Below are 22169 nucleotides of genomic sequence, written 5' to 3'. Positions count from 1 at the left end.
GGATCACTAGGTCAGGAGTTCAAGACCAGCCTGACCAACATGGTGAAACCCCATCTCTACTAAAAATACAAAAAATTAGCCGGGTGTGGTGGCGGGCACCTGTAACCCCAGCTACTCAGGAGACTGAGGCAGGAGAATCCCTTGAACCTGGGAGGCAGAGGTTGCAATGAGCTGAGATCATGCCATTGCACTCCAGCCTGGGTGACAGAGCAAGACTCCATCTATAAATAAATAAATAAATAAATAAATACTGTAAGAGATAACGAATATGGTATTGATAGATCCATGAACTATTCAGGAAAAATATAAACATTAATTGAAACAGAACAGTGATCCCTGAACCTGCTGCCCAGAGCAGAAGTCTCCAAGCTACATAAGGTGGTTATACTTTCTCCCCTCCAACATTGACAGAAATGGGGAGAAATAGCAGCACCTACTAACCTAGTCAGATAATAAATATTGGTTAAGTGTCTAGACAACAACTGATCCACACAACATTTACATTCAGCTTAAAGGGTAGAGATGAGAGAAGATGGGGTGTCACTTTTGAGCTCAAGATGCCCAGGCCTCCCTGGAATTCAGTATTCATATGGACTTGGAGAGAGAATTAATCCAGGCAGTAGGCATTGCCTGAGGTCACTGTCATTTATACTGAGATATTTTCTCTTGCATAAGCCCAAGAACTCTGATTATTGGTGCTAAGAGAGAGGGTAGCAGCAAACTCAGGTATCCTTTTATTAGAGACCCAGTGTCACATTTTGGTAGGGAGAACCTGAGACTGATTAAAACTCTGACATGTGGCTGGGCAAGGTGGCTCATGCCTGTAATCCCAGCACTTAGGAAGGCCAAGGCGGGAGGATCACTTGAGCCCAGGAGTTCAAGACCAGCCTGGGCAACATGGTGAAACCCCATCTCTACAAAAAAACAAAAATTAGCCAGGTGTGGCAGCAGCTCCTTGGGAAGCTGAGGCAGGAGGATCACTTGAGCCCAGCAGTTGGAGGCGGCAGTGAGCCGTGATTATGCCACTGCACTTCAGCCTGGGTGAGAATCTGTCACAAAAAATAAATATAAAAATCACAAAATAACAAACTCTGACATGCAAGTATCAAAGCCCCCAACCCAGGGGTGTTTTGGTTAACCCAAGGAAGCAACATTTTTCAATACTACAGCGCCCGCTGTTTTCTTTCCCCTACCACTCTCAGACCAGTGAGGTCACAGCGTGAATATTTTCAGAGGCCTGGTGATAGGATCAAAGTAGCACATGCGATTTATTGATTCGTAGCCACTTCATCTTTGTAAACGCTGGCATGTTGATGAAGCTGTCTTCGTGAGATCTGGTAAAGTTTTAAACTGTCTTATTTCTTAGAGAATGTAATAAAGAGTGTGGTATTCCTTTATCCTTTGGCACAGTAAATTCTCCTATTTTAAGCTGTTTTCAAAAATATTTTGAAAACCACTAAACATGTGCCTTAAACCTACAAATAACATATTTCGCTGAGGCACATTAACTGCCAGAGAAAAGAGCCTAAGGAAATTTAGAGCTGAGTAAATGGAAAAAATAAAAATGCACAAAGCTAAAAATAGAAAGCGACTGAGTCTATCTTGCCAGTATTGATACTAAATTGCAGTGTGGAAAGAGAGCTTATTTGAATATATATCCGTACACCCAGAATTCAAGGTATTTTGGGGGAGTGGGGGGAGGGTACACTTTGGTGTTCTCAGCATGCTGCATAATAGCCCTTCATTTGCAGACAGCAGTTGTTACCCCTCTTGAATACATGCACTGTGTGTGGGGAGACATGCACGAGCACGTATATATAAATGTAGATATGTTGGTGTGTCCTCGTACGTGTCAACATATTGTATTCTAAAATTCGTGGTTGTACAAATTACCCAGGTGTAGTGGCTCTCCCCTGTAATCCCAGCTACTCTGAAGGCTAAGGCACAAGAATCGCTTGAACCCGGGAGGTGAGGGTTGCAGTGAGCTGAGATCATGCCACTGCCTAGATGACAGAGTGAGACTCCATCTCAAAAAAAAAAGGTGTTTCCAGGGTGTTGTAGAAGCAACTAAAGGAGGAAAGACATACCAAAATATTAACAGCCAACATTAATAGAGCATTTATTATATGCCAGGCGTTCTATAGAGTAGTTAAGCAGGATATATTATTTGAATTCCACAGTTACCTTAAAAGGGTTGGTATTGTGGTGATTTGATTTTAGAGGGGAAGAACATGAGGCCTGGAGAGGTTAAGTAACTAGATCATTTGCACACAGCTGGTTAAACCCAGGTGGTCTGCCTCTGGAGCCTGCTCCCCTGACTGTGACATGGGCTGTCTCTAGGTGTGCACGGCCACTTTTGCTCCGTGCCCCCTGTGGACATTCAAGGCGGCCAGCATTCTCCAGACGATGTTCTCAGGACTCAGGGAGGTCAGTGAACATTAAGGGAGCTGGAGGCTTCCAGGAGGGCCTGTTCCTCCTCCTCCCTCACCACCCTGGGCCTCTTAGGTAACCTCTTCACTCACATAGTAAGTTTTCTAGAATGAGGTCTTCAGATATTTTTAGAAGAAATTGTACTTTCTACTCTCCTCAAGACTTACTTGTAGCAAGCATGAACGTCCTGTAAGGGAGAAGCTTAGCCTCTGCCCTTGCCGCCCTGGTGCACTCAGACATCCTGCTCACACTGGAAAACCATCGTGTGGACAACCAGGACCAAGAGGAATACAGAAGAGATGGAGGAGTGACCCTGCTCTCAGCTCCAGCACCCAGATGTGTTACCACTGTCTCCTGGGGTGTAGTTGAGATTGTGTAAAAAGATCAGTAAAGTGAGGGGAGGAAGAGAACCAACCTTCTTGAACACAGACCACTATTCACAGTACCTTAATGGTTCTCTTACTATATTTATGTTTGTTTGTTTGTTTTTTAGAGACAGAGTCTCACTCTGTTGCCCAGGCTGGAGTGCAGTGGTGTGATCTTGGCTCACTGCAACCTCTGCCTCCCAGGCTCAAGCAATTCTCTTGCCTCAGCCTCCAGAGTGGCTGGGATATAGGCGCCCACCACCATGCCTGGCTAATTTTTGTAATTTTAATAGATACGGGGTTTCACCATGTTGGCCAGGCTGATCTCAAACTTCTGACCTCAAGTGATCCACCCACCTCGGCCTCCCAAAGTGTTAGGATGACAGGTGTGAGTCACCATGCCCGGCCTTATATTTACTCTTCATAGCACATCCATGTTAGCAGGTGAGGGATACAAGATCTAAAGGAGGAGAGTAACTGGTCCAGATCTTGGTGGGACTCCAAAACGCACCTTCTCTCCGCCTTGAAACTCCCTCGATAGGTGACATCTGAGCCCCCTCTCAGTCCTGCATTGGAATGAATTTATCACACTGAACTTGCTAGTGAATATGGAATAATGCAAAGAAAAGCATCGCTTGAAACTTGAAAAGGGTAGTTTTAAAATAAATACAAAGAAATATTAATTTACTTTGACATAAGTTTAGGAAGCTTCTAATTTAAAATACAGCACCTGCCAACCAGATGAGGTGGCTCACACCTGTAATCCCAACACCTTGGGAGGCCAAGGAGGGAGTATCACTTGAGGCTAGAAGTTCAAGACCAACCTGGGCAACACAGTGAGTCCCTGTCTAATAAAAGAAAAAAAAAAACTAGCTGAGTGTGGTGGTGCGTGACTGTTGTGTGAACTACTCAGGAGGCTGAGGTGAGAGGATTGCCTGAACCCAGGAGGCAGAGGTTGCAGTGAGCCGAGATCGTGTCACTGTACTCCAGCCTGGGCAACAGAGTGAGAACCTGTTGCAAAAAACAAACAAACAAACAAACAAACAAACAAAAAAATGAAAGAAAAAACGCCAACCAAAAGCCTTGGTAGAAAGTTACAGATGTTGACTACAAGTGCCCCATGCCCCTAGAGGTAAGTTCATTTTCTTCATTTTTACAGTTGAGACAACTAATGATTCAAAAAGGATGAACAACTTGCTCTAATGACAGTCCCAGCATCAGAGCTGAGTCCCTGTGTCTTTAAGCCTTTCCCTGCAACTCTCACTGTCTCTGGGCTTTGCAAGAAGCAGGTGCTACATTGTCATTTCCATTGCCTGGTTTTTTTTTTTTTTTTTTTTCATTTGTTGGAAAATGAGTACCAATATAATTGGTTACCAATATAATTACTGTGTTTATTTTTACTTTTCATAGCTGTCCCAGTTAAATCAGAGTTGGCAGTTGAAATTTTGGAAAAGGGCCAGGTCCGGTTTTGGATGCAGGCTGAGAAGCTGTCTGGCAATGCCAAAGTCAACTACATATTTAACGAGAAGGAAATTTTTGAAGGCCCGGTAGGTTTTATACTTTTTAGCCTTTTTAATGTATCATTGTAGAATACACTGAGGAAGCCTTATGTGGATGTGGATATGTTGTTATAAAAACCGCTGGGTGGTGGAGTGGGTGAGTTTAAATCCTTCTCACAAGTGAAAACTGTGAAATGAAAATACAGATTGACTGTATCATATTATGCAAACTGGGACGCTTTGAGAATGAAAGGACAACAGTCATAAACAGTCATAAACCAAAACGGTCTCAGGCAAACCGAGATGTTTGATCACCCATGAAAATAGAGAGGTTGTCCTGGGAGGCGGAGGAGCCCAGACCCTTACCTGAACTCACATCACACTCACACTGGACACCTCAGCACGCACTTGATTCGTTATATGAAGAACAGGCCTCTTGTCCTAATGGCTCTGAAAAATTCAATAAAAATACCTTTCATTGCTTTTCTGGTTAAAAACACAATACATCCTTATTGTAAAAAGCATTAAAGACTCAGAAAGGACTAATCGCACATTCTTACAGCTTTTATTAATTTGGTGGCAGTGCTGGGGGGTCTTTCCAGCACAAACCGGAAAGCCTGCTAGACAAATTCTAAAAGAGCTGTAACACTTCTAATGGCTTTTTGATGTACATATTGGTATATACGTTTTTAGACATTTTTCTGTGCTTCTCTGTGTGTATATCTGTGTCATATTTACATAGGTAATTATATATATATATAAAAAATACTCTTTCCTTTCCTTTTAACATAAACATTGTTTTTATAGAGTTACAACATCTAACATAAACATTGTTTTTATAGAGTTACAACATCTAAGCTTTATTTGTTCTCCCCACAGACATCAGTCAAGTCAAGATCAGGCCAGTGCTCAGTAGTACTGAAGAACTGGGGGTTCAGGGGCTCTGACCATCACCTGTGCTATCATGGGTGTAAATGGGAAACTGAAAGGGCAGAGGAGGTGTGGTTTGTGACTGTTATTAGCAACCCTTTCCCTTTTCACTGAGATGTATTTTTAAAACATTTGAGGACTTGTTAGCGAGAGGGAAACGAGTACCATGTATATTAGGAGAATATGCAGTACAGTCCTTCCCAATGCGTAGAGTGACTTGCTCTGGGGCAGAACAAGTCACTCCTGACTCCTGTGTCCACTGCGACCCATCTCCTCTCCACTTTCAAAATGTTCCCTCGACTGCTGTGATCACCACCTGGCCAGGGGAGAGGAAGGAAAAGTGTTGTCGGCCTCACTCATCACCCCACAGTCACTGAGTGAACATTCATGCATATGCGCATATAGACGTACTCCCCTTCACCTGTTCAAGCGTGCACACGTGTTGCCTTGAGAGTATGCACCTGCTCTCTTAAGTCAAGTTTCTTAGAAAGAGAGTCTGAAGTTGTTTCTCGTTCAAATGATTTATTGTTGGGGAGCAGGATGGGATAGGGGGATGCTAAGCAAAAATGTGATCTCAGTTGGAGACTGACTTCCTGCAGGGGAGGCTCAGGAGGATGGATTGCATCACAGAGTTCATCCCAGGCCTGAGCCTTCATTCTGTGATATTTCATATATAGCAAAAGTTAACAAATTCAAATTTATCATGGAATTTGTGTTTGCGTGCCCAGTGACTAAAACTTATCTTTACATTCTGGGGAAAAAATTTTGTCTAAACAATATGATGAAATAAATATAGTCTAATAGGGCTATTTCCATTCCTTAAGAGCAAATAGGGCCAGGCATGGTGGCTCACACCTGTAATCCCAGCACTTTGGGAGGCCGAGGCAGGGGAATTGCTTGAGGGTCAGAGTTTGAGACCAGCTTGGGCAACATAGTAAAGCATCATCTCTACAAAAAATTTTAAAAAATTGGTGAGGCATGGTGGTGTGTGCCTGTAGTCCTAGCCTCGAGCCTGAGGCCTGAGGCTTGAGTCCAGGAGTTCAAGGCTGCAGTGAACTAGGATTGCACCACTGCACTCCAGCCTGGGTAACAGAGACTCTGTCTCTAAAAAGAGAAAAAAAGAGAGAGTAAATAGATTTAGAAGCATTTTTTTCAAGTATTAATTCAGCAGATATTTATTAATTGACTACTATATACCATGCATGTGCAAGATGCCAAGGAGATAGCGATAAATGAGCAAGATACCTGCCTCTGCTGCCTATAGTTGTACATTATTCTACTCATTAAAAATAACGTAGGCCAGGAGCAGTGGCTTATGCCTGTAATCCCAGCACTTTGGGAGGCTGAGGTGGGTAGATCACTTGAGGTCAGGACTTCAAGACCAGCCTGGCCATCATGGTAAAACTCCGTCTCTACTAAAAATACAAAAATTAGCTGGGTATGGTGGCACACACCTGTAGTCCCAGCTACTCAGGAGGCTGAGGCAGCAGAATCACTTGAACCTGGGAGGCAGAGGTTGCAGTGAGCTAAGATTGCACCACTGCACTCCAGCCTGGGCGGCAGAACGAGAATCCATCTCTAGATAGATAGATAGATAGATAGATAGATAGATAGATAGATAGATAGATAGATAGATAAATAAATTTTAAAAATGTAATCTGGAAGGTAATGTGAGAGTCTAAAGACAACTTTTTGACATTTTGTGACTTGGGGTAACAAACCTTATTTAGATTTAAGAAACTGAATTTCAGACTTTTTAGTAATCTATTCTGGTCTAGATCAAAAACTCCACATAATATTTCCCTTTTCCTGGGTATAAGAATATGAAGAACTTGTTCAGTTATGAAGAAATTTTATTTAAATTATTACTCTAATTTTTAATGTTTAATATTTTTTTTAGACATAGTCTCCTGTTGCTCAGGCTGCAGTGCAGTGGCACAATCATGGCTCACTGTAGCCTTGACTTCCTGGGTTCAAGAGATCCTCCCATCTCAGCCTCCTGGGTACCTGGGATTAAAGTTGCACACCACCATGCCCGGCTAATTTTTCCATTTTTTTTTTTTAAAACAGAGTTTTGCTCTTATTGCCCAGGCTGGAGTTCAATGGTGCAATCTCGACTCACTGCAACCTCCGCCTCCTGGGTTTAAGCAATTCTCCTGTCTCAGCCTCCCAAGTAACTGGGATTACAGGCGCATCCCACCACACCAGGCTAATTTTTGTGTTTTTAGTAGAGATGGGGTTTCATCATATTGGTCAGGCTGGTGTCAAACTCCTGACCTCAGGTGATCTGCCCGCCTCAGCCTCCCAAAGTGCTGGGATTACAGGTGTGAGCCACTGTGCCCCGGCTATTTTTCTATTTTTATATGGACAAGGTCTCGCTTTGTTGCCCAGGCTGTTCTGAAACTTCTGGCCTCAAGCGATCCTCACCTCGGCCTCTCAAAGTACTGGGATTACAGGCATGAACCACTGCACCTAGCCTAAAATTATTATTCTTTGGGGTTTATTTTTATTTCATCAAGCTTATTGTCATCCAAGTAAAATATCTGCCTTAGTGATTTCTCTGTCATTTTCTTTTCACACTGAAGAAATATAAAATGCATATTGACCGAAACACTGGCATCATTGAAATGTTCATGGAGAAGCTACAGGATGAGGATGAGGGAACGTACACTTTCCAGCTTCAAGATGGAAAAGCAACTAACCATTCTACTGTTGTTCTCATTGGAGATGGTAAGAATTCCGTGGAACATTAACCAGCAGGCTTTGCTACTCCCTTCAATCCAAATACCTCATGGCACAAAAATTGTCATTTGAATTGTTTCTTAATTGAATTCTAATGTTCAAAATACAATTTTCAGCTGGGCGTGGTAGCTTATGCCTATAATCCCAGCACTTTTGGAGACCCAGGCGGGCGGATCACCTGAGGTCAGGAGTTCAAGACCAGCCTGGCCAACGTGGTAAAACCCTGCCTCTACAAAAAATACAAAAATTAGCCAGGTGTGGTGGCATGCATCTGTGGTCCCAGCTACTTGGGAGGCTGAGGCATGAGAATCATTTGAACCCGGGAGGCAGAGGTTGCAGTGAGCCAAGATCACACCACTGCATTCCAGCCTGGGTGACAGAGTGAGACTGTCTCAAAAAAAAAAAAAAAAAAAAAAAACAGTTTTCAGTTAATACTTTACATGGTATTTTATTTCATAGAAATGAAAGTTAATTTAAAAGAACACCAAATTTATCCCTAGCCCACAGGCAAGACTGCATTTAAATACTTTCATATATAAACAAATGTTTATTGCTCAAATTCTCCAGTGAGGGAGATTGCAATACAACAAAGACTGTATGTGTCTCAGAAACAAACCATGATACTGTTTTGCCGTGTGTACTTACTGTAAATTACTAAAATTGAGAATAAAAATATGCAAAAGTAGTGCATTGCGAATCTACTAATCATACATTGTAACTAGATTGTAGTAAATCAGCTGCTCACTTACTGCCGCCCAGATTTAAAATGCGGCAGTTACAAAGGCAATGGAAAGGCTGGCCAGAGCTCTGTATTTGCAACATCCAATATTATTTCACTGTTTCCTAGCTTTATGACCTTGTACAATTTATTCAACCTTCCCAAGCCTATTTCTTCATCTGTAAAGATAAAAAATGAGCAGGGTTGTCACAATGTATGAGTGTTACAATAATGAATATAAATCACTTAGTGCAGTGGCTGACATGTGCATTTATACCACCCAACTCAATTTCACACTTCCTTGTTTTTCAATTTGTAGTTTTCAAAAAGCTCCAGAAAGAAGCTGAATTCCAGCGGCAAGAATGGATCAGGAAACAAGGTAAAAATAGGCAGTGGATAAAGAAAAAAATTTTAATTTTTTTGTACAAAATATTCCAAGGTTATTTCCATAACAAATTAAAATGAATATTATTATGTTAATAATGCCTACTAAATTAAAATAATTGAAAATATTTACAGTTAAATATGTAGACATTAAAGTATTTAAAAGCTAAATCTAGAATTTTAAAAATTTGACTTCAGACGTAAATCACCTTAGGACTTAAGTATGAGCTTTGATTTTGCATTTGTGATTAATAGAGTAATTGCTAATGTCATTAAAATTTTATAGGTCCTCACTTTGCTGAGTATTTGAGCTGGGAAGTGACTGGTGAATGTAATGTACTATTGAAATGCAAGGTAAGAGATAGATAAATTTTTAATATTTGATTCAAGGGAAATAGAATGTAGAGAAGAGGAAGATCAATTTTTCATCTCTTCCATCTGAGCCAAAATGATAAGTGGGACACATATTTACTGTTGAATGTTACTGTAATCATTTGTTGATAAGAAAGATTTAAAATAAAACGGCATAAAATATGAGAAGGCAAGGTGATCATTCCTAGTCACTACTAATGACCTAGTTAGTAAGACCCTAGACCTTTATCTAATTAGTAATCTCCAAAGACTCTCACATTGTTTTTGTCTTAAGCCAAATCTGTATTCTAAATCATAGACCTATTCCAGAATCACTCTAGCTGCAGTGTTTCGTGGACCTTGCTAAGTAAATTGTGAGGCTGGCGCAACAATACCCCTGGGTGTTCCCCAGCTGTGCCACTGACTCCAAGCCACCGCACTGTCTTGAAGGAGAGCTGTGGAAAAGAGTTGGCAGCTCACAACCAATTGTCTTATTAGGACTTTGAAAAGATTCAGGAAAAAAAATTCTATATAGCTTTCTAAACGAGTTTGTACTTTAGCTTGTGGTGTGTAGCTGAGTGAGTCATCAGAAATGTTTGGGGTAAGGAACTGGTGGGTGAGGTTGGAGTGGGAGCGTGAAGGTCCTGCTGGCTGACAAGGACAAGTGGAAGTGTAGGTGTGGCATTTGGTGTGGATTTCACAATTGTCATGATAAAACCCAGAACCCAAGTGCCCCAGTGTCTACTAGATCTGAAAAACTCAAAGAAACAGCAGTCTATCAGAAATACATATAAGGAAAATCAATTCTAGGTTCAAGCCTCACAGGAAATGGCAATGCTGCTTGAAAAACTCTTTCTCAGGCAGCAGCCGAAGCCCTCAGCTTCTCTCTTATCCCAGCTGCCCTGTCGTGCTGTCCCGAACTCACTTCCTCATCCACATGGCCCCTCCCTATAAACCATCCCTTTTCAAAAGCCTACACATCCCTCGCCTTCTGCGCTTGCTGTGGCCCTCTGCAGAGGAGCTCTGGTGTCCTGTGATGGCCTTTCTCAGGAGAGTCAGCCCCATTCCCAGATTCTGAGCAACCAAGGGCAGCCTGGAAATGGGTTGTGAATATTCACACAGTTCGTGCTTACGCTGTCATTCCAATGCCTGGAATGACCTTCTTTCAGCTTCTGTGACAGAATCCTTTCCAGGCCCAGCACAGTCATCTCTAGAAGGCTTCCCGCTCCCTCTGTCTCCCCACAGCTCTTTGTTCCATTATTGTGGAATTCCTGTAAATTTGGCCCCTCACATGTGGCATTACAGTTTCTGGAGTATGCGCAGCTAATCATTCAGACTCACAAGAGTATGGTGGGCCTTGCTTGGCGCTAGTCTACTCAAAAAAACATAGGAGGGGCCGGGCATGGCGGCTCACGCCTGTAATCCCAGCACTTTGGAAGCCCAAAGCAGGCAGATCACTTGAGGTCAGGAGTTCGAGACCAGCCTGGCCAATGTGGTGAAACCCCGTCTCTACTAAAAATACAAAAATTAGCCAGGCGTGGTGGCGGACACCTGTAGTCCCAGCTACTTGGGAGGCTGAGACAGGTGAATCGCTTGAACCTGGGAGGCTGAGGTTGCAGTGAGCCAAGATGACACCACTGCATTCCAGCCTGGGCGATGGAGTGAGACTCTGTCTCAAAAAAAAAATAAAACAATGAACATAGGCAGAACCCTAGCTTGCACACTGGGACCTTCCTCTCCCTCAGGAGTCCACATGTGGAGCTATGACCTTTGCCATCCCAGACAACAGAAAGCTCAGATGCAAGGAGACAAGATCCACTTTGGGCAGGTGCAGGAAGGGGCCATGGCAAAAAAAAAAAAAAACACCTAAAAACCTTCATGCCCTAAGGACCTAGTGTCTCTTGTAACAACTATCTAAGCAGAAATTCCGGGATCCACACAAGGGTTATGTCCAAATTTCAAGAGCAATGTACTCAGCAAAGCCCAAAGCTGCGGAGTGATTGTGTGTAGTGATTTCACTGCAGTTACCAGGGTGGTCCCTATGTTTATTTATTAGCTGAAATTGTTTCGTATTTTAAAACCTGTATATTCTCATGTATAATGAGACAACATTTTCTTTGTCTGTTGGTTTTATAGTTGTATTTTCTCTTTGGGGAATGGTGTGTACCTTTCACCCATTATTCAGTGGGGTTTTTGAGATAGTTCTCTTGATTTGTAGGAAATCTTTACTTTTTCATACAATTTGAATTTTACAAGAAATACATGAGTATACTCTCCTTTGTAAAAAAAAAAATCAAGCATTGTAGATAAAGCTCAAGATCCCTTTAACCACATGCAGTTGTTTAGTCCATTTGAAATAGATGACATGATGAGGAGATTAGTGTATCTAAGTGAGTCTCCTCAAAATTGCTAAGTAATTAATTTATTAATCCATGCCTCCCCTCCACATATATTTGCAATGCTTCATTTATCTTTTACTAAATTTGTAGATATAGTTTGGGGCTTACTCATTCCATTCCTTTAATAAAGTCATTTGTTTTTCTAACACAGCCTGTATTTTAATCTGATGGGATTTGTCTTCCTTTGGTTTTGAGATTTCTATTTTCGTTTAAGTATGTATATCAGTATGAATGTATCTATTCTCTCTTTTCTTTCCTACCACGTGATGTTAAAGTCAAATTTTCACTGCTGGAAATAGAGATGCTATTGATTTAGGTTTATTCTATTGGTGTCCACTTGATTCTAAACTCTTTTCTCAATTAAAATAGCTTTCCATTGATTCCTTTAGAAATCTGTGTCTTCTCACTCGACGTTCAGTGCTTTTTCTTTTATATCTTGCTGCATTAAGAACTATTTAACTTCACAAGAGTACATTTCCTTATTTTAAAAAAAGTAATTATGGTTTTGCTCCTAGGTGGCAAATATTAAGAAGGAGACTCATATTGTGTGGTACAAAGATGAGAGGGAGATATCAGTGGATGAAAAGCACGACTTTAAGGATGGTATATGTACCCTGCTTATAACAGAGGTAGGCGATTATAAATGCAAAATGTAATATATTAGCTCTCTATCCTCTGTCTTACCCCAAAACAGTGACTAGATTCTGTATTCCTTTCATGACCAGGGGATTTATATTAGCTTACTTCCAACTGCTGTAGGAACACAAAAGCTTCTCTAGCCTTGTGACGTGTGTGGATTTGGTAAACAGCAAACCAATATTAGCTGAATGCCACAGCTCGCTTTTCTGAGTTGCTTTTATCCATATATGGGCAGTGAAGTGGATCCTTCTTCATTTGTACTTAAGCCTTCTGATCCTAAAAGTACAGAGACATCAGACATGGTATTCATTTAAGGATAGATTTTTATCACTTCTTATTTAAAAGAGCACGGCATTTAAATATATCACTATAAAGCTAGTGATCACTGGTCTTTAATAAATGAAGATAGAGGAAAAGGTAAGGACTTTAAGCCTTATATCAATTACAGCCTTAGAAGGTAAAAAGTCAGGACTGCTAGCTCACTGGTCAAATTATTATGGAGAGGTGCATCTCTGCATCTGTGAACGGTTCACCACTCACACAGTTAGATGCTTATTCAAAGAGTGTTTTGATCGCAGTTCTGTAAATCAAGGGCCTTTAAAAATGCAGATACCAGGTCAGGTGCAGTGGCTCACACCTGTAATCCCATGGCTTTTGGTAGGCCAAGGCTTGAGGCCAGGAGTTCAAGGATACAGTGAGCTATAATCATACTTCTGCACTCCAGTCTGGCTGACAGAGTGAGACCCTTGTTTCAAAAAAAAAAAAAAAAAAGAAGCAGAAGAAAAAAAATTACAGATACCATGCCCTGCGGCTATGAAAGGTGCAATGTGGTATATCTATTCCCCCTTAGTTTTCCAAGAAAGATGCTGGGATTTATGAAGTTATCCTGAAAGATGACCGAGGAAAAGATAAGAGCAGACTGAAGCTTGTGGATGAAGGTCAGTCCACCAACTGCTGGCATCTGTCTTGTGTGTTTCTGCATACAGCTTACCAGAATGATGATTGAGACCAAGCTGACGATTGAAATCATGCTGACGTTTTTTGTCCAGAGATTTTGGCTTAAGTGAAATTCCAGCAGAGTGAACTATTTTATTCAAAAATACCTCACTTCTAGTCGTCTTCGAAATCAGAAGTGTACTTTTGATCCTTAGAGAATTTATAGTCCAGAATCCACAAGGGGTCTGTTTTCAATTTAAATCATTTTTGTTTCAACTCTATAAAAATGTTCCAGGCTCAAAAACTTTTGTCAGAAGCATGACAAAAAATAGTCCACTCCAAAGGTAGCAAGCAAGATTTACATATGAAATGTGAAGGCTTTCAGTTTTTAGCAGAGCAAGAAAGCAAATTCCATTTTTCAGAGACTGCTAAGGACAAATATATCATGATGATGAAAATCTACCTGGGACCCCCAAACTTACAATTTTGTTCCTGAACAAGATTTTAAAAATAACATTGCTAACAAACAGCAGAAGTCTGACTAATTTCACCTTCCTACTTTGGGCGGAGGTGGGGCTAAATGTGTTTATTGGCAAAAAGCATTATCAGGCTGACAAAGGCCAGGAGACCTACATGGTTAATTCAGTATGAATTGATGACACGGATAAGAAAATGTCCTCTGGATGGAGTAGCACGCACCTGTGGTCTCAGTTACTTGGAAGGCTGAGGATGGAGAATTGCTTGAACTTGGGAGGCAGAGGTTGCAGTGAGCTGAGATGGAGTCACTGTACTCCAGCCTGGGCGACAGAGCGAGACTCCATCTCAAAACAAACAAACAACAACAACAACAGAATTACAGTTATGTCTTTTTTGGGTGTCAGTTACTCTTGACTAATAAGGGAAGAATTAGCTTGTTTAGGTGCAGCTGTTACCATTTAATAACACTTGAGTACATTGAATTTCTTGGCTTCATACTTCTGACAAATGAGTTGATTTAATTTGAGGTTGTTTAACCTCTGAACTGATAAAGCATTTTTTTTTTTTTTTGATTTTGCTTTAAGTTCTGGGATACACGTGCAGAATATGCAGTTTTGTTACATAGGTATACATGCACCATGGTGGTTTGCTGCACCTATCAACCCTTGATAAAGCATTTTAAAATTTTGTAATCAAATTAGAACTACCTTGTTTATTATGATTTACTGTATTTCATATCACCCCCTTAGAATAACAAAGAAAGAAAAATGAAAAAAAAAAGAAAATGTCCTCTAATGTAAACTAAGGCTTCCTGGGAATTGAGAAGAAAGAGAATCCCAAAGTCAAGAACCTTCCTAGAAATCTCTTGTGGCCCTTTCTCTAGAATGTAAATATGGCGATTGTTACAAAGAATTCAAGGGGAAAAGAATCAAAATAGGCAGGGATCCTTTAAAACCTGATAAAACTGAACTATTTCCTCAAAGAATACTCATTATCAGTGGGTCCACAAATTCACCTTGTTTCCATTTCCTTTCATCCAGAAAGGGAAGTTTTGAGAACTAAGAATTTGAGATTTAACCTTACATTGAGAATTTTTATGCTAAAGTTTTGGCTCTGAATCTCTCTCCACAGCCTTTAAGGAACTGATGACAGAAGTATGCAAAAAAATAGGTAAGTTAAACATTTCACACCACAACAATGCTTTATGAACCTCCTCCCAGGAGGGGCATGCAGATGCATGAAATATGCTATTTTCTTCTTTCAGCTTTGTCTGCTACAGACCTGAAAATCCAGAGCACAGCCGAGGGCATCCGACTGTACTCTTTTGTAACTTACTATGTGGAGGATTTGAAAGTTAACTGGTCCCACAAGTAAGTAAATGGGAACTTACTTGCTGTGTAGAAATTCTTTCCCTGCCAGGTGCGGTGGCTCACACCTGTAATCCCAGCACTTTGGGAGGCCAAGGTGGGTGGATCATTTGAGGTCAGGAGTTTGAGACCAGCCTGGCCAACATGGTGAAACCCTGTCTATACTAAAAATACAAAAAAAAAAAAAAAAAAATGAGCTGGGTGTGGTGGCGAACACCTGTAATCCCAGTTACTGGGGAGGCTGAGGCATGAGAATTCCTTGAACCCAAGAGGTGGATGTTGCAGTGAGCCGAGATTGCAGCACTGCACTCCAGCCTGGGTGACAGAGTGAGACACTTTCTCAAAAAAAAAAAAAAAAAAAAAAGAGAAAGAAAAAGAAATTCTTTCTCCAGTGGAAGAGAGGAGGATAGGGAAAAAAAATTTTATGTTCTTCTCAAGTAAGGAGTCTTCTTAATTCTCGAGTCTGACATTGGTGAGCACAGGACAGAACTACCAGGGCCTTCTCTTACTGGGAGATTAGCTCTTTCCCTCAACATGTGCATGCTGAGGCCAGTAATAGTTACAGTACGTCTTTATTTGTGATTGAAGAAGTACCATAATTCACCGGCATCTCTATAATGCAGCCTCCACCTCCAGACAGTCGTGCTTGGGCTCCCTCTGCTGTGCCAGGCATCTGGAGCCACATTCTTACCCTTCTCTCTATACACACGGTTAACACATGCTGTGGCCTGGAACAGAAATGAAGCAGTGTGCCCCAGGAGGCACCTAATTTCCCACGGTATGAATGAGTGGGCATCCACCAAAGAAGCCTAATCCAATGAGTGCCCAAGATTCTTGTCGTTGATGTTATAGCGCCTGGCAGAGTGAAACATTAGCATGTTTCTGGTCCACCCTCAGAAGGCTTTGGAGAGCTCAAGGTGAATTTGGGGAAGGTGGGTTTGAACCTCCGTGCAGTTGTACAGGGACTCTATTCAAGTTCGCTTCTGGGATTCCAAGAGCTGAAATCAGTTTCCAAATCAAACCAGGCCTCCCGTTTACACTCTTGACAGTGTCCTCAACCTCCGTGCTTCCTTGAAATATCCCGAGCTGAAAGAGAACCGAGGCCTGGCATAGATAATCTGATGGAGTGTAGCCACCTTCAGTCCAACCTCAGGATGCAAATGTTCCAAACTGCAAATGTTCCTAGGAGCCCCACTGAGAAGAAGGTCCCGTGGCATCCCAGGAGGGTACAGACAGTACGTTTCCTCACACTGTACCCTCAGTGGCATTGACAGGATGGGGGGCGCTGCTCAAAGCCCTTTACCTATGTGAATTCATTTCACATTCACCAGTCTGCGTGGGAGGTGCTCCTCACTTGAGGAATGAGGAAGCTAGGGCTCGGGGAGGTGACCTGCCTAAGGTCACACAGCTAAGAGGTGGGTCAAGGCTGAGCCTAGGCAGCCTGGCTCCAGAGCCCGGTTCATCATGGCACTACCTGCCACTGGATTCCAGCTGCGTGAAGTCTAGACTAGAGGTCCCCAAACCCCAGGCCATGGACAGGTACCAGTCCGTGGCCTAGTAGGAACTGGGCCTTGTAACAGGAGGTGAGTGGTGGGCGAGGGAGCGAGCATGACCACCTGAGCTCCGCCTCCTGTCAGATCAGCTGCGGCATCAGATTGTCACAGGAGCACGAACCCTGTTGTGGACCGCGCATGTGAGGGATCTAGGCTGTACGCTCCGTATGAGAATCTGATGATCAATGTTATGTGCTTGAGTCATCCCGAAACCCTCCCCCTACCTGGTCTGTGGAAAAATTGTCTTCCTTGAAACCGGTCCCTGGTGACAAAAAGGTTGGGGACCACTGGGCCAGATTGAACAGTTAACCAGAGCCAGGTGCCACAAAGCAGCCATTTGTGTTTTCTTTAAGATGACTTTACTGTTATGTAAAACAGTGTTTTCGCTAGTATTATGATTTATTATTAACTGAGTCATAAAAATGAGAATTGGTAAAATTCCAGTGTAGAATGGTGGGGCTTATTCCTTTGTTCTGTTTCTTTCAGAATACATTTTAGGAAAGTAATTATAAGCTAAAATAGATCAAATTCCAGGAAATTCCTCTGTGACATCTAGAACATTCTAATATATCAGTCTGAAGTGTGAGAGAAGTAAAATTCATTGAATCATCAATCAAAAAGCTTTATATCTTCTCTAAAAGAATTACTTGTTCAAAAATGAGAACACTGAAAGGATGTTTTGAGGAAATTGCTATTAGACCAGCAAAGCATAAGCATCTTAATTATGTGGTCTAGTCAACCACTTGAGCCTCCATAAGTGTTGTTTTTGGACTAGCTTGTAAAATCTGACTTATAGCCATAGATTATCTAGATGAAATATGCAGTAAAGTAATATGTAGTTTGGCCTTTTAGCTTTATAGATTACCCTAGTCCTACAAATAAATCCAAACTAAAACAAAAATAATAATACCACTGAGAAGTATTAGTATTGTGATTTGCCCTGGGCCTCAGACTGCAAAGAGGAGTTATTAATAAATAAATATTCTGACTGTCAGAACTTGGGCCTTGGAATCCCAGTTGTGTGTGTCATGGCCCATAATTTTTCTGAAGCAGAAGAATAACATATGCAGATCCCTCACTTTTTGCAAGCCTATAAAACTTTATGGCAAGAGCTTCGATAAGAGACAAAGTAAAGCTCAGCCCTGGATGGAAGCAAACGCTAAGGGAGTGTTCTTCGATTTTCACAGTGGGGCCGCCGTTAGGTACTCGGACAGAGTGAAGACCGGGGTCACTGGAGAGCAGATCTGGCTGCAGATCAATGAGCCCACCCCGAATGACAAAGGGAAGTACATCATGGAGCTCTTTGATGGCAAAACTGGACATCAGAAGACAGTGGATCTTTCTGGACAAGGTAAACAGCTATTTTGCAGATTCAAATTTACTCTAGATGAATGAGCCTTTTAAAAGGAATGAAGGGAGCTGGGCATGATGGCTCATGCCTGTAATCCCAACACCTTGAGAGGCCAAGGCAGGAGGATGGCTTGAAGTCAGGAGTTCAAGACAAACCTGGGCAGCATAGTAAAACCTCATCTCTAAAAAAAAAAAAAAAAAAGTAGCTGGGCAAAGTGGCACACACCTGTAGTCCCAGCTACTTTGGGAGGCAGGCGAATCAGTTGAGCCCAGGAGTTCAAGACCAGCCAGCCTGGAGCAACATAGTGAAACACCGTTTCCAGTTTCCATAAAATATAAAAATAAATAAATAATAAAAAATGCTCAGTTATAAGTAAAAAGTTAAAAAATACTGGGCCATTTCTCCCTTTCCCAGAACTATACTCTTCATCCTATTCTTTCTTACAAAAGTATAATAGTCTGCTGGTATGGTGGCCTTTAATCCTAGCACTTTGGGAGGCCAAGGTGGGAGGATCACTTGAGGCCAGGAATTTAAGACCAGTCTGGGCAATATAGTGAGACCCCAGCTCTTTAAAAATAAAATTTTAAGAAATTAGCCAGGTGTGGTGGTGTGGTGGCATATACCTATAATCCCTACTACTCGGGAGGCTGAGCTAGGGTGATCATTTGGGTCCACGAGGTTGAGGCTGCTGTGAGCCAAGATCACACTGCTACACTCCAGCCTGTGCAACAGAGCAAGATTCTGTCTCTAAAAAAATAAAAAATAAATAAAATAAAATAGTCTATACTGTATTAAAGTTAATAAAGACAACTGTGGACTGACTTTCCCTCTACTCCTTCATTTTAAAATACAATCTCAGGTGGGCGCGGTGGCTCACGCCTGTAATCCCAGCACTTTGGGAGGCTGAGGCGGGTGGATCACCTGAGGTCAGGAGTTCGAAACTTGGTGAAACCCGTCTCTACTAAAAATACAAAAATTAGCTGGCTGTGGTGGCACATGCCTGAAATCCCAGCTACTCGGGAGGCTGAGGTAGGAGAATCATTTGAGCCCAAGTGGCAGAGGTTGCAGTGATTCGAGATTGCGCCACTGTGCTCCAGCCTGAGCTACAGAGCGAGACTCTGTCAAAAAATAAAAAAATAAAAATAAATAAATAAATAAATACAACCTCAATATTCAGTAACTCAGGTTGTTTCAACCTCAGAGAGCAGATGCATCATTTAGAGCGTAGCCCTTCAGCCCTGCTTTCAGTGTTTTTGGTGCTGAATCCCCTTGTCTTCACCTCACCCACTCACGGTGACTAGAAGGACTCGCGGCAGGACCTGCAGTAATGGGAGCAGCCGCTCCAGAGGGACGCAGACTTTCTGGCACACACTTGGCCTGCATCACCAGCGCGCAGTGGCGGGGGTTTCTTCCGTCTGCATCTGACAGTGTGAAGCACAATCGAAAAAGGGAGGCAGTCAGTGGGTGGAAAAATTTTAAATTTTTAAGATTTTATTTTTACTCTCTGGTCCACCAAAGCTTATTTAACTACCCCACTCTGAAATCCTTTTTAAGGAAAAGTCTGTAGATTGTCCTGCCAGCATTGCCACTGCTACCAAGCACAGATTGGCCCGGCCATTCCCACCTCTCTCTCAGAGTGGTGTGGGGACAAGGGGAAGCACTGACTTCAGCCTGGGTCCGCCTAACCAGTCTACCCCTCATTGTGCAGATGAGAAAAACTCAGGACCAGCAACTTTAAGCCTAGCTTTATACTTATTTTTCCCATCTGTAAAATGAGGGAATAAACTAGTATTATCTAAGCACTCTCTAGACTTAAAATATTATGATTCCTAGACCACTGAGGAGAGGAAAGATGAGGTGAGAGGGATTTCAAAGTGAAGCTACCTGCCAGACATGTGGCTTACACCTGTCATCCCAACATTTTGAGAGGCTGAGGCAGGAGGATCGATTGAGCCCAGGAGTTCAAGACCAGCCTGGACAACATAGCGAGATCCTGTCTCTACAAAATAAAAAAAAATTAAAAATAGCTAGGTGTGGTGGCACACACCTATAGTTCCAGCTACTCGAGAGGCAGAGGTAAGAGGATCACGTGAGCCCAGGAGTTTGAGGCTACCTCAAGCTATGATTACTGCACTCCAGCCTGGGCAATGGCAAGACCCTGTCTCTTGGAAAAACAAGGCCGGGTGCGGTGGTTCACACCTGTAATCCCAGCACTTTGGGAGGCCAAGGTGGGTGGATCACGAGGTCAGGGGATTGAGACCATCCTGACCAACGTGGTGAAACCCCATCTCTACTAAAAATACAAAAATTAGCTGGGCATGGTGGCAGTCACCTGTAGTCCCAAAGAAGCTGCCATTTTGTCTGAATCTTTAATCAAAGTGGCTTACTCTGCAGGCACAGAAAAAAATTATTTGAGAATTATATAGATCTCATTTTCTTGTCCCACTTGCCTTTCATCCCCTCTCCATCATGTCATAAGAAACATTGCTTCAGGCCAGCACCAGCACCCTCTGTGGTTACAGTAACTCATTGTGCTTTGCTGCCCAAATAGACCAGACAGCATAACTGAAAGAGAGGAAACTGCCTATCTAGGAGGCTCTGATATCTGGGATAATTTAATAAGAGAAAGTTTTTGTTTTCGTTTTTGTCTGACACTCAGGATGTTTACTCAACAGCCAACTTTTCTTTGAAACAGACTTGTATGGCCGGGCGCAGTGGCTCACGCCTATAATCCCAGCACTTTGGGAGGCTGAGGTGGGCAGATCACTTAAGGTCAGGAGTTCGAGACCAGCCTGCCCAACATGGTGAAACCCCGTCTCTACTAAAAACACAAAAATTAACTGGGTGTGGTGGCGCATGCTACTTGATTAGTCCCAGCTACTTGAGAGGCTGAGGCAGGAGAATCGCTTATACCTGGGAGGTGGAAGTTGTAGTGAGCCGAGATTGCACCATTACACTCCAGCCTGGGCACAGCAAGACTCCATCTCAAAAAAAGAAAAGAAACAGACATTTATTCCCATTTTTTCTTTGTTGGAGTTAATCTTTGCTTTTCCATTTGAGGGGCTGAAACCCTCTGGCTGAGTTGAAAGCTTCTAAAATCTACTATTTCATATTTTGTGCCTAGAAAGTATTTCCTGGCCTTGTTAAGTACATTAAGCTGTGGAGTGAACACATAAGCACAGTCTTAATCAAAGTCAGTTTAGTCATGTCTGGACCGATCACAAGGATCTCCAGTTGTGAATTTTAATACCCCTGTGTGTCGTCAATTCTGGGTGAGAAAATCCTAACTCTTCTTTTTTCGTTTAAAGCATACGACGAGGCCTATGCTGAATTCCAGAGGTTGAAGTAAGTCCCTTGTCCTAACCAATGCCACTTGCATGCACTAATTTCCCTGGAAGCTTGCATTACTGCTTACCCCTCTGAGTGTTAGAAAGAGCCTTTTATTTCAGAAAATACAGTAGAAGTAGCACTTCCCACTGTTATATTGAACAGCAAAATGTTTCTGAGGCGATGAAAATGTCGTCAAGTTTAGCTACTTTGAAGTAATACTAACACTAAATTCTTCTTGTTTGTTTCTCTCAACCACAGACAAGCTGCCATTGCCGAGAAAAGTGAGTAAACCATTTTCACAAGTACTCCTGGGATAGATTCAAAAGATAATTTTGTTTTGCTATTATGACTACAGATGGAGGAGAATGGAAGTGTTTTTTTTTTCTTTTTTAAATCTTAGGTGTTCTGCATATGTTTTCATTTTAGTCTTTTGAGTAAGAATATCATGAAAAGAAGGTCTCAGTTTACATTGTAAAGAATGTCACCCCACCCTTGACTTGAGCTACAACCTCTTGGCTGCAAATCATACAATAGGTTGTTAGTCACTTGCAGATACTGTGTTTCATAAAAGTGTGTATGTATTGGAGAAAAGAAACATCAAGAAACATTGTAAGGGCCAGGCACAGTGGCTCACACCTGTAATCCTAGCACTTTGGGAGGCCGAGGTGGGCGGATCACCTGAGGTCAGGAGTTCAAGA

The 22169-nt window shown here is 42.1% G+C and overlaps 1 protein-coding gene across 1 annotated transcript in view; it reads left to right on the top strand.

The window, feature by feature from the left end:
- The window catches only part of MYOM1 (myomesin 1), a 163196-nt gene that overhangs the window by 135432 nt on the left and 5595 nt on the right, over positions 1 to 22169 (top strand). The window contains exons 26-36 of the mRNA XM_011957820.1: positions 4206 to 4342; positions 7810 to 7954; positions 9004 to 9063; positions 9355 to 9422; positions 12334 to 12447; positions 13308 to 13395; positions 15002 to 15040; positions 15135 to 15240; positions 17978 to 18141; positions 21450 to 21486; positions 21730 to 21752. Of these exons, the coding sequence (XP_011813210.1) occupies positions 4206 to 4342; positions 7810 to 7954; positions 9004 to 9063; positions 9355 to 9422; positions 12334 to 12447; positions 13308 to 13395; positions 15002 to 15040; positions 15135 to 15240; positions 17978 to 18141; positions 21450 to 21486; positions 21730 to 21752 (981 nt within the window). The remainder of the gene's footprint in view (positions 1 to 4205; positions 4343 to 7809; positions 7955 to 9003; positions 9064 to 9354; positions 9423 to 12333; positions 12448 to 13307; positions 13396 to 15001; positions 15041 to 15134; positions 15241 to 17977; positions 18142 to 21449; positions 21487 to 21729; positions 21753 to 22169) is intronic.

This window comes from Colobus angolensis, unplaced genomic scaffold (assembly GCF_000951035.1).
Source record: "Colobus angolensis palliatus isolate OR3802 unplaced genomic scaffold, Cang.pa_1.0 Scaffold45, whole genome shotgun sequence".
NCBI classification, from domain to species: Eukaryota; Metazoa; Chordata; class Mammalia; order Primates; family Cercopithecidae; genus Colobus; species Colobus angolensis.
This window is presented reverse-complemented; position numbering and strand designations above follow the sequence as displayed.